This window comes from Lipotes vexillifer, unplaced genomic scaffold (genome assembly GCF_000442215.2).
Source record: "Lipotes vexillifer unplaced genomic scaffold, Lipotes_vexillifer_v1.1 scaffold1003, whole genome shotgun sequence".
In the NCBI taxonomy this organism is placed as follows: Eukaryota; Metazoa; Chordata; class Mammalia; order Artiodactyla; family Lipotidae; genus Lipotes; species Lipotes vexillifer.
This window is the reverse complement of record NW_006798890.1, coordinates 1,871,604-1,884,107: the sequence shown is the minus strand read 5'-3', so window position 1 is coordinate 1,884,107 and position 12,504 is coordinate 1,871,604. Positions and strand designations below refer to the sequence as shown.

The following is a 12,504-nucleotide window of genomic DNA, read 5'->3' as shown; positions in this document are numbered from 1 at the left end:
AAGAGTGAAGGGAAAAAAGCAAGTGAGAGAGAAATTTGTTTCCTGTTTTCAAGGAACTCTCAGGGAAGACAAACTCAAAAAAATAGATCATTATAATATGTTATGAGAATGACTAAGGGAAGCTCGGGACACTGTGGCAGCCCCAAGGGGAACTTTCAGTCCTTTAAACTAGGATTTGCTTTTTTGCTTTTTGTTTTTTAGCTAAGCTTTGACATACAAATAGGAATGAGTTTCCTAGGGAAATTGCGCCTTGCTGAGGAAACCTGTACCTGCACAGAGGCGTAGAGGTGTGTAAAGGCAGCTGAGGTTGTTCAGGCTGGGCCGGGGTCAGGACCAGGGAGGCGAATAGTGAGCGACGCACCTGGAAAGGAACGAAGTGAGGGGGTCTCTGACCAGCAACCCGGTCTGGCCTGGATCCAGATCATGTGGGCAAAAGTCTCAGACCTGTCCTGCTTTCATTAGGCCTGTGACTTCAGGAGGGCTTGGGCCTGAGCCAGACCACCCCAGAATTGCCACAGGTCCTATCCTCTAGGCCCCTTTCTGCTTAGCTGACCCTGCAGAGGTCTCTCCAGACTCAGCTGGTCTCTCAGAAGGTTAAGGGGGCAGTGAGTATGGTGAAAGGGAAGAAACGTGGGTGTTGGAGTCGGGGGCTCCGAGTTAAGAGTCCCAACTCTGCCTCTTAATAGTTGTAAGATCTGGAGCATTCCTTTACCTTTGAACCTGTTTCCTCATCTATAAAATGAGATAATAGGAGTCGTGAGCAGTAAACGTGAAAAGTGATTTATAAACTGCTTTACACACATATTAGGATCCAGACCCATTGTTTTTAAAATGCTGTAAGGGGTTAAAAGTCACTTAAAAAACAAACAAACAAAAAAGTATAAACTGTTATACTGATTTATTATCCTTGGTCTTCGTTTCCTGGTTGGTAAAGTACAGGGCCCAGAACCCATTGCTTGGTTCAAGCCAGTTTCCTGTTATAATGGCAAATATTACCACCCGGCAGGGGTTGTGAATGAGGTCCCTGTCACAAAGCACATGGCCTTGTTCCTTAATTGCCAGGGTGGAATTAATTTGCTCTTCCTGTTTCTTTTGTGACAGGAAGTAGATGTCTTTGAATTTCAGTTGATTAATGGAGGCCTCTTAGCAAAGTGCTCCAGCCTCTCTTGCTTTTAATCCTTATGCAATGCAAGGCCCTAATTTGATAATTTTGCTGTTTTTTTAGGTGGATCACCTACTGGTTGAAAATATTGAACGGGAAACGTTTCATCTCTGCTCCCGCCTCATTAATGGGCCATACCGGCGGACAGTGAGAGCCCTGGTCTTCACATTAAAGCATCGAGCTGAAATCCGGGCTCAGGTGAAGAACGGCACGCTGCCAGTCGGCACGTTTGTACAGACCCACAAAAAATGACCTGAGGATGGTTCCAACCCTGGGCTGGGCAGAAAGGAAAATGGGCCTTTCTCTGCCATTCAAAGACTCTTTTGAGTTTGGGCGATGGCTGATGCTGGCGGTGCTGAATTTTCCCATGGTGCCATTCCTTCAGACAGAGGATACAGAGAGCCCTGGGAGACAGACCTGCAGGAAATGCTTCATTAACTGGAGTGCGCTGGTGCTGCCTAACAGGATGTGCGCTTGCTGTCGCTAGGAAGCGCAGTACGGTTGCCATCACCCAACACAGTGAAAGGGTGATGGATTCCACTGTGAATATGCCAGGGACACCTCTAAACTTCCTCCGTGTCAGGCAGATGAAGTTACTACTTTATTTTGCCACCCTGCGGGTAACTGAAACTCAATTACCACAGCTGCTCACTCAGTTCCATCCCCCTGAGTTTAGATAGCTCCAGTGCCTCTCAGAACTCCCCTGTCTGTACTCTTTGCTCTACCCCAGGGGTGAGCCTGCCGGAGCCCGCCAACTACCCCTTCTTTCCAGAACTCACATATCTGAATGTTTCAGCTCTCCCTGGAAGACCTGCGTTGGTCTCCAGAGTCCCCATGTTGAGGCTTCTAATGAGGAACTGGCCTGAAGCATCCCCACACGTTGGGGTTTATTTGAATATGTTTGTTGGTTCTCTCGGTTTAGGGCTCTGTAGAAGATACATAATGAAATTGCTCTTGAAATGAATTACTGTAGGAGAAAAATTATATATATATATGTACTTTCAAATGAAATACCCGTATATAGACTTGCTTGAACAATTATGTAAGTGATATTTGCTTTTTTTAAAAAATAATAATAAACTGGGGCTTCTTTGTCCCTAAAACCAAAGGTATGGCTTGTTCACCTGAAAAGTGTTTTGTGTTGAGAAAGAGTATAGTTGGTGAAAATAAAGAATGATTGGACAGGAATTTGAGGGAGATAGCAAGACCCAAAGGAGGCTTTTTAGGTTAGGGGAGACGGGAGCATGTTTGTAATCTGAAAAGAAGGAGCCAGTAGAAAGGGAGAGATTTAGGGAATTCCCTGGCAGTCCAGTGGTTAGGACTCTGTGCTTCCACTGCTGGGGGCCCGGGTTCGATCCCTGGTTGGTGAACTATGATCCTGCAAGCCTCGCAGCGCGGCCAAAAAAAAACGGAGAGATTTAAAATCCAGAAAAAGAAGAGATGGATTAAAAAGGAAGGACACCCTCTCTCTCACACTCACACACACACTCTCAGCTTTTTTCTGACACTCTTTTGACAGTAAGTTGCATACATCACAGATCTTTACCCCCAAATGACCAGTAAACGAGAAATGATGCTTAGGGACTTCTCTGGTGGCGCAGTGGCTAAGACTCCGCTCTCCCAACGCAGGGGGCCTGGGTTTAATCCCTGGTCAGGGAACTAGGTCCCACATGCATGCTGCGACTAAGTTCACATGCCACAACTAAGGAGCCAGTGAGCCGCAACTAAGGAGCCTGCCTGCCGCAACTAAGACCCGGTGCAACCAAATAAATAAATATTAAAAAAAAGAAAAAGAAATGATGCTTAACCTCAAAAATATTCAAGAAAATGCAAAATAAAGCAATAATACAATGCCATTTTTCACCGATAAAACTGGAAAACATTTTAAATTAGGACACAGGGAGGGGGAAGGGCAAGCTGGGACGAAGTGAGAGAGTAGCACTGAAATAGTATATATGTCATAGTATATATACTACCAAATGTAAAATAGATAGCTAGTGGGAAGCAGCTGCATAGCACAGGGAGATCAGCTCGGTGCTTTGTGGCCACCTAGAGGGGTGGGATAGGGAGGGTGGGAGGGAGATGCAAGAGGGAGGGGATATGGGGATATATGTATACATATAGCTGATTCACTTTATCATACAGCAAAAACTAACACAACATTGTAAAGCAATTATACTCCAATAAAGATGTCAAAAAAAATAAAATGCCAACTTCTGGTGAAGATGTGGGGAAATGGTCACTTTTATACACTGATGGTGGGAATATGAATTACCACACCCTTCTTGGAAAATAATCTGCCGATAGTTACAAATATTTAAACATATACGTACATTGACCCAGCAGAAAGTTTTCCTAAAGTAATACATACAAGGATGTTTTGTGCAGCATTATTTGTGTGGGGGGAAGACTGACAATGAGTAGTCATTAAAAAGAATGGGACTTCCCTGGTGGCGGTGGCGCAGTGGATAGGAATCCACCTGCCAACGCAGGGGACACAGGTTCAATCCCTGGTCCGAGGAAAATCCCACATGCCGCGGAGCAACTGGGCCCACGTGCCACAACTACTGAAGCCCACATGCCTAGAGCCCACGCTCTGCAACAAGAGAAGCCACTGCAATAAGCCCGCACACTGCAACAAAGAGTAGCCCCTGCTCGCCACAACTAGAGAAAGACTGTGCGCAGCAACAAAGACCCAACGCAGCCAAAAATTAATTAATTAATTAATTTTAAAAAAAGAATGAATGACTGCTGTATCCGTTGACCTGAAGTGTTAACCAAGATGTATTGTTAAGTGAAAAAAAAAGAAATTTATAGAGAAATGTCTTTAATAAGAACCCAGTTTTATAAAAAGGAAACAAAAACATCCTATATATGAATGTATGTCTTTGTACAGGATTATATGAACACAGAGAAATGTATGAAATGATATATACCAGGTCATTTCCATTGGCTGCCTTAGGGAGCTGAGGGGAGTCAGAAGATGGCATGAGAGGAGATAGGAGTTGGGGGAAAAAAAAGTGTATCAAGATGAAATCTGCCAATGTAATGATGTTGAATATACTTGTATTATTTTGTGTGTATTTATGTTTATATTTTTGTTCTTTTAGTGGATTAAGCTTATCAGAGATTTATTTTAGAGAAATTTAAAAAAAGAAGCAAGGACAGAAAGAAAGGAACTAACATTGTCTACATTCTAGGTGCTAGATACTTTTCCTGAGATAATTTATTAGCATTTACATTGATCTTTATATAGTTTTTTAAAAATCCTGTTGAATCATCTCGTTGTATTAGTAGGTATTGTTTCAGTTTTTTAGATTTCTTCTTTTATTCAGCAACCATTTGCTGAGTACCCATTCCATGGGGCCTTGTGGATACCTAGCAGGAGCTACAGATGAGACCCTGAGGCTCACCAAGCAGAAGTATCTTGTTCAGTTTCCCACTGCTAGTAACTATGGGAGCTGGGATAATGATTGCTCAACACTGTGCTAGACATTTTTAAAAATACCCAATTAAAGGTGAGAAAATTGAGGCTCAACAGTGGTTTATTAAGTTACTCAAGGTCACACAGATAGTGAATAGCAGATCTAAGATTCAAAACCCAGGTCTACGCTCAACATCACTAATCATTAGAGAAATGCAAATCAAAACTACAATGAGGTTTCATTAGGTCCCATTTGTTTATTTTTGTTTTTATTTCCATTTCTCTAGGAGGTGGGTCAAAAAGGATCTTGCTGTGATTTATGTCATAGAGTGTTCTGCCTATGTTTTCCTCTAAGAGTTTGATGGTGTCTGGCCTTACATTTAGGTCTTTAATCCATTTCTTTTTGTAGTGAGGTGGATGGACCTAGAGACTGTCATACAGAGTGAAGTAAGTCAGAAAGAGAAAAACAAATACTGTATGCTAACACATGTATATGGAATCTAAAAAAAATGGTCAGAAGAACCTAGGGGCAAGACGGGAATAAAGATGCAGACCTACTAGAAAATGGACTTGAGGGTACGGGGAGGGGGAAGGGTAAGCTGGGACAAAGTGAGAGTGGCATGGACATATATTAACTACCAAATGTAAAATAGATAGCTAGTGGGAAGCAGCTGCATAGCACAGGGAGATCAGCTCAGTGCTTTGTGACCACCTAGAGGGGTGGGAGGGAGACGCAAGAGAGAGGGGATATGGGGATTTATGTATGCGTATAGCTAATTCACTTTGTTATACAGCAGAAACTAACAAAATTGTAAAGCAATTATATTCCAATAAAGATGTTAGGAAAAAAAAAAACAGGTCTATTTGCCTGAATATAGCCTCCCAGGTTGATTTCATCCACTCTCATGGTTTCAAGCATCTTTTACATGCTGATGACAACTCCAGTTTGTATCTTCAGCCCATCCCTGTCCCCCAAGTTTCAGACCCTGGATGACCAGGATCAAATTGGAAGGGTCTTTTGAGCATTAGGCGAAGGCGTTTGGACTGATTCCATGCAGGAACTATGCAGTTAGTTTTCTGGCTAAGGGGCTGTGTAGAAGAGAAGCTGGAGCAGGGAGAGAGACCGGAAGTGGGAAGCTTCATTTTTAAACAACCAAAAGGTTCTGTTAACTTAGGAACCCAGAGTAAGTTGAAGACAAATTGCTCTCTGGCTGAAAGGCTTCAGTGGTGATAGTTGGAAACTACAATGATTACAGAGATGTGCTTTGGGGATTTGGAAAGCAGACTATGTTATTTGTGGCTGTTTTCTCCTTGGTGCATGTGCAGAATTTCCATGAACACTAATGGAGCTATTCTGAGTGCTTGCTGAAGGGAAGGAGGCTTGCAGACATCCATCCAAGCTTGCCCACCCACTAAGAATCACCTCTGAGTTCCAGCCTCTTAAAAATGAAAGGGTCAGATCGTGAAATGAGGTGAGAGAAGTTCCTGGGACCTCTGAGTTGCCTGTAAGCCTAGGCATGAATATGTTTTCTAAATGTGTTCAGTTGCTAGGGGAAATTTGGGAGACTAAATACCATTAGAATCTGCTCCAGCAGCTTATTGATCCTTTTCTTGTGGTCGTTAAATTGGAGGCCCTGGTCTTTGGAGTAGGGAACTTGTCTATTTTCATTCACTCAACAAAAAATGTTGCCCAGCTCCTCTGTTCCAGGGACTAGACTGGCCCTGGGGAAACTGCAGTAAATGAGATACAATTTCTACGCTTCAGGAACTCTTAGTTTGGTGGGGAGACAGACAGGTAGGAAAATAATTACAGTATAGCATATTGTTTACTGTAGATATTTAAAATGTTGAGGAAGTGGAGAAAGCAGTGATTAACACCATTCTAAGGGAAGGAAAGTCTTCACACAGTTAACGTTTGAACCACATCTCGAAGGGCAGTTATGAGATCTTAGCAGAGGGGTCAGTATGTGTGCAAAAGCACAGAGGTATAAAGTGCATGGCTTGTTTCAGTAAAGGCAAATAAAATGGGTGGTCGAAGCATAAGGGTCTTAGGAATGGAGAGAAATTGGGCGAAAAAAAGCCTGGAGGGCTTGTGAAAGAGTTTGGACTTTGGCCTTCAGATCATGGGAAGCCATGAGAAGTTTCTGAGGAGGTGAAGGACCTAATAAGATGTGTGTTTTAAAAAGATTAAAATGTTCCTGCATAAACACATATTTAAGAAAAAAAATTTAATGAAAAAAACCACAACTATTTAAGGCAAAGGAAACACTTGAGATTCAGTAAATGAGAGATTTTTTTTTTTACAAATGAAGTTTAGAGTTGACCAAACAGATATCATTAGAGAGTCCCAAGTTTGAAAAATGACAGAAAGCTGAGATAATGCATTTACTGTGTTCAGTGGTGAAGGAACAGGCAGCTGGCCTTCTTTCATTTATAGAATATCAGGTTTTTAAACTTGTGTTTGTCAACCTTGGTTTTCTTTTGCTACAGCCTTAGGCCTCAGAGCCTCACTCTGAGATTTGTAATGTGTTTTGGATGCGTTTATCACAGCCAGATGGGCCAAGGGCTTAGTTTGTTACTGCCCATTATTGCTATCAGAGGGAGTCCATCTAGAAAACAAGGCTTTGGAGCTTCGATTAGTTTAGTGACACTGCCTTGGTTTCAGAAGAGAGATGATTTGGTTGGATGACTTTGTATTTTCTTTTAAATCAACCAAAATGATACAATTGCTGCCAGGAATAGGCTTACCCATAAGCTAAGGAGGTTGGTTTCAAGATCCAAGAAGACCAGGATGTCCAATCAAATGCTACTTTTTCATCTTGTTAAAATCTTTGATTTAGGGAATTCCCTGGTGGTCCAGTGGTTAGGACTCGGTGCTTTCATTGCTGAGGGCACGGGTTCAATCCCTGGTCGGGAAACTAAGATTCCACAAGCCACACAGCATGGCCAAAAAAAAAAAAATAAGAAAAAAATCTTGGATTCAGGGCATATTTACTGAGTTCTCATGTGCCAAGCCCAAGGGTCAAAGGGATAAATAAAACAGTCTCTGGCCCCAGGAAGCTCACAGTCTAGTGAAGGAGACAGATAAACCATTTTTTAAAAGGCAGACAATTATGAATTATGAATTCAAAAAGAGGAAATAAGCCAATTAACATATTAGAAGATGCTCAACCTCACTGGTAATCAGGGAATGGCAAAGATTAATGCCATCTTTAAAGACCTAGAGGATGCAGGGATAGTGTTCCCTTTAACTCTCTATTTAATTCACTGGTCTGGCCCCTACAAAAATCAGATGGATCCTGAAAGACGACAGTGGACCACAGCAAGATCAACCAAGTGGTAGTTCTAATTGCGGATGTGGCATCTTTCCTAGAGTACATTAATATGTTCTCAGGTACATAGTATGTAGCCAATGACATAGTGAATGTTTCTCTTTTCCTTCCCTATCAGAAAGGAAGATCAGAGTTCGTATTCACTTGGAACAGACAAAAGTATACATTTAGTCTTGCTCCAAGACTGTTAACTCTCCCTCTGTCTCACAACCTAGTCTGGAAAGACCTGTACTGCCTACGTACCTTGCAGAACATCACACATATCTACTGTGTAAAGACATCAGCTAATTGGACCAGATGAGAAAAAACAGCGAGTATATCAGAAGCCTTAGTGAGACACATGCATTGCAGACAGTGGGAGAAAACCCTATGAAGTTTCAGGGGCCTGACATATCAGTGAAATTTTTAGGGACCTGTCATCTGGGATAGGCCAGGCACATTCCTTCCAAAGTAGAAGACAGTATTGCATCTACTCCCCCATTATGAAGGAAGCACAATGCCTGGTAGGCCTCTTGGGGATTTGGAGGCAGCATATTCCTTCCATACCTGGGAATACTGCTTCATCCCACATACTGGATAACACAGAGGTTTGCCCATTTTGATGGGGACCCAGAGTGGGAAAGGTCTCAGCAGCAGGTCTAGGCTATAAGATGACAAGTAGCCCTGCTGTGTGGACCATATGATCTGGCAGAACCCATGGTATCTGAGGTATCTGTAGTGGGAAAAGATGCCTATGGAGTTTATGACAAGGCCTAGTAGGAGAGTCACAGTCTAGACCCCTGGGGTTCTGGAGCAGGGCCATGTCATCTGTAGCCAGGAATGACACACTTTTCAAAATACAGCTCCCAGGGACTTCCCTGGTGGTCCAGTGGTTAAGAGTCCGCCTTCCAATGCAGAGGATGCGGGTTCAATCCCTGGTCGGGGAACTAAGGTCCCACATGCCGCAGGGGCAACTAAACCCGCGCACCACAACTAGAGAGAAGCCTGCAACGAAGACCCAGCACAGCCAAGAAGTAAATAAAATTAAATTAAAAAAAAAAAAACCCTCAAACAAAAAACAAAATATAGCTCCTGATTTGCTGCAGGGTTTTGGTAGAGACAGATCGTCTGACCACACGTCATCAGGTTGACCACGCAGCCAAAGCTGCTCATCGTGAGCTGGATTCCTTCAGATCCACTAAGTCATAAGGTCAGACAAGGCCGGCAGCAATTTGTCATGAGATAGACCTGGCACAAGTGGGATTGGGCACAACAGGGCCACAGGGCAGAAGGTAGCTGCATGAAAAGGTGGCCCAGACACTTATGTCACCCACCACATTTGCACCAGTGTGTCTTCCTCAGCTCACCTGTGATTGTCTGGGGAGCTCCTTATATCCAGCTGGAGGAGAAAAAAAGCCAAAATTTGTTCATGAGTGAGTCGGCTCAGTACATGTGAGCAAGCCCAAAATAGACCGTTGCTGCACTGCAGGCCCCACACAGGGGTGTCCTTGAAAGACAGTGGAGGAGAAAATAGTTTCAGTGGGCAGAGCTTTGAATAGTACGTGTAGTCGTCCACTTTTTGGAGAAAGAAAAGGGGCCCAAGGTTAGACTATTACTGGATCTCATGGGCAGCAGTGAATGGTTTGGCTCTTTGGTTAGGGATCTGGAAGGATAAGATTGGAAAACCGGGGACAAGGAGACCTGGGGTAGAGGCATGTGGATGGACCTATGGAAATGGGCACCAAGCGTGAAGGTCATTGTATTCCATGTTAACACCCACCAGACAGTGTATACCATGGAAGAAGCATTAAACAACCACGTATGTGCAGTCGATATCAGCCAACCTCTAAGGCCACCCCAGTGCTGGCAAAAGAGGTGCCTATAAACAGAGTAACCATGATGGCATGGAGAAAGGGCGTGTATGGGCCCATTAGCATGGGTTCCCTCTCACCAAGACTCATGTAGCTATTGCCGATGCTAAGTGTTCAACCTGCCAGTTACAAAACCCAACTCTGAATCTCAGATATGTTTCCTTCCCTTGAGGAAAACAACCAGCCACTTGACAAGTTGATTATATTAAACCCCTTCTACCCTGGAAAGAGCTGTGATTCATCTTCACTGAAATAGACATATATCCTCGGTATTGCTTTGCTTGTAGGGCTTCATCCTGTGTAACTCTCCAAGGGTTACAGAGTGTTTAATCTACTGGCATGGGATCAAGCATGACTCTACAGCAGTGGGCACACGGCCATGGAGGCAACTCATCCCTTCACATACTGCACTATCCTTAAGCTGCCAGCTTGGAACTATCTGTAGAAGGCACAGCTGAGGTACCAGCTCAGAAACAATACTCTGTGAGGACAGGATGTCGTCCTCCTAGAAGCAGCATATATTCTAAATCAAAGACCATTACCCAGTGCTTTGTCTCCAATAGGTATAGAATTCATGGGTCCAGGAACTAAGGGATGAAAGCAGGAGTGGTCTCTTGCTTACCATCACTCTCAGGAAGCATCTATGCTTCCTGTCCCCGCAACTCTGGGTTCTGCAGGTTTAGAGGTCCTGGTTCCCAAAGAGGCAACTCTTCAGCCAGGGGAAACATCAAGATGACTATTGAACTTGTCGCTGTGTCTGACACCCGGGCATTTTGAGCTCCTGGTGTCAAGGGACCAGCAGGCAAAAAGTAGAGTCACCATTCTTTCAGGCATAATTAACCCTGATCATCTGGAGGAGGTAAGGCTGTTGTTAAACACTGGAGAGCAGGGAGGTATATCTGTGGTACCCAGTTGATCCATTTGGAAACCCTTTGGTACTCCCTTGTCCAATACTTACAGGAAATAGACAAGTGCAGGGGCCACGGCCTGAGAAGGATAAGGTGACCACAGGCTCAGACATCTCAGGACGGAGGGTCTAGATCATGCCACCATGTAGGTCACTGAGACCAGAAGAGGTGCTAACCAACGGTAAGGGGAATCTAGAATGGATAACAGAAGAGGAAGATGATGAGTGTTAGTTGTGGCCTCAAGACCAGTCACAGTGGTGAGGGTTGCAGTTTGTTCCACTAACTTTCCTCTGTAAGTTTCCCCGAGGAAAAAAGGCCCACCAGAATCCTGGAAGAGATGCTCCCAGAGCTTAAATGAAGAAGTGGGGCTGGATAGCACAAGGTGTGGGCTCTAGAAGATGCTGTTCTATGCTGCCCAGACCCCCAACCCTATGACTGATGCACCCATCCCCCTTCAGCTAGCAGCTAGCAGGGGGTTCCCTCAGCTGAAGAGAGTTACCTCACCCTGGGTCAGACCCCTCCCCCAGGGCAGGTTGATTCAGGGTTATAAAGGCCTATTTCCACTGCCCCAACTCAGCACAGCTCTGAAGGACCAGGGCTTCACAGCTCTGTGGCACCAGCTGAGGTCTTACTACTGCATCTTACTACTGTGGTAGTAAAACTACTGCACCAGGTCTTACTACTACTGGTCTTACTATTGGTCTCTGCCTAATCTTTCTCCTTACCCTTCCACCACCCAAGAGCAACCCCTAATAACTTCCTGTATGCTAATCTCCATCTCAGAGACTCCTCCCTAGGGAACTGGGCCTGCAACATGGCTCTTCTAGTTGTTGGTAACAACTCTTAGAGCAGGTGTCAGCAGACTTTTTAAAAAAAGGACAGATAATAAAGATTTTAGACTCTGTGGGCCATATGGTCCTTGTCACAACTACTCAGCTCTGCCCTTGTTGTGCTAAAGCAGCCATAGACAGTATGTAAATGAATGGGTGTGGCTCTGTTCCAATAAAACTTTATTTGCAAAAGCAGGCAGTGGGCCGCATTTGGTCCATGGACCTTAGTTTGCCAGCCCCTACTCTAGAGAAATATTTTTACACGTGCACAGAGTAGGCAAGTACAAAGATTTTAATTGCAACATGGTTTGTGATAACAAAATTTTTGGAGCAAGCTAAATATACATTAGAAAAAGAAAGGTTAGAACTAACTGCTGAACAATCATCGACAGGAAGACACTGGAACTCACCAAAAAAGATACCCCACATCCAAAGACAAAGGAGAAGCCACAATGAGATGGTAGGAGGGGTGCAATCACAATAAAATCAAATCCCATAACTGCTGGGTGGGTGACACAAACTGGAGAACAATGATACCACAGAAGTCCACCCACTGGAGTGAAGGTTCTGAGCCCCACATCAGGCTTCCCAACCTGGGGGTCTGGCAACGGGAGGAGGAATTCCTAGAGAATCAGACTTTGAAGGCTAGCAGGATTTGATTGCAGGACTTCAACAGAACTGGGGGAAACAGAGACTCCACTCTTGGAGGGCACACACAAAGTAGTGTGCACATCGGGACCCAGGGGAAGGAGCAGTGACCCCATAGAGACTGAGCCAGACCTACCTGCTAGTGTTGGAGGGTCTCCTGCAGAGTTGGGGGATGGCTCTGTCTCACAGTGAGGACAAGGACACTGGCAGCAGAAGTTCTGGGAAGTACTCCTTGCTGTGAGCTCTCCCAGAGTCCGCCATTAGCCCCACCAAAGAGCCTGGGTAGGCTCCAGTGTTGGGTCACCTCAGGCCAAACAACAAACAGGGAGGAGACCCAGCCCGCCCCCCTC

At 44.4% G+C, this 12,504-nt stretch overlaps 1 protein-coding gene across 1 annotated transcript in view; it reads left to right on the top strand.

The window, feature by feature from the left end:
• Positions 1-2,270, top strand: part of TCEANC2 (transcription elongation factor A N-terminal and central domain containing 2) — a 37,730-nt gene extending 35,460 nt beyond the window's left edge. The window contains exon 5 of the mRNA XM_007471155.1: positions 1,226-2,270. Within this exon, the coding sequence (XP_007471217.1) occupies positions 1,226-1,414 (189 nt within the window). The 3' untranslated portion in view covers positions 1,415-2,270. The remainder of the gene's footprint in view (positions 1-1,225) is intronic.
• Positions 2,271-12,504: the final 10,234 nt, after the last annotated feature.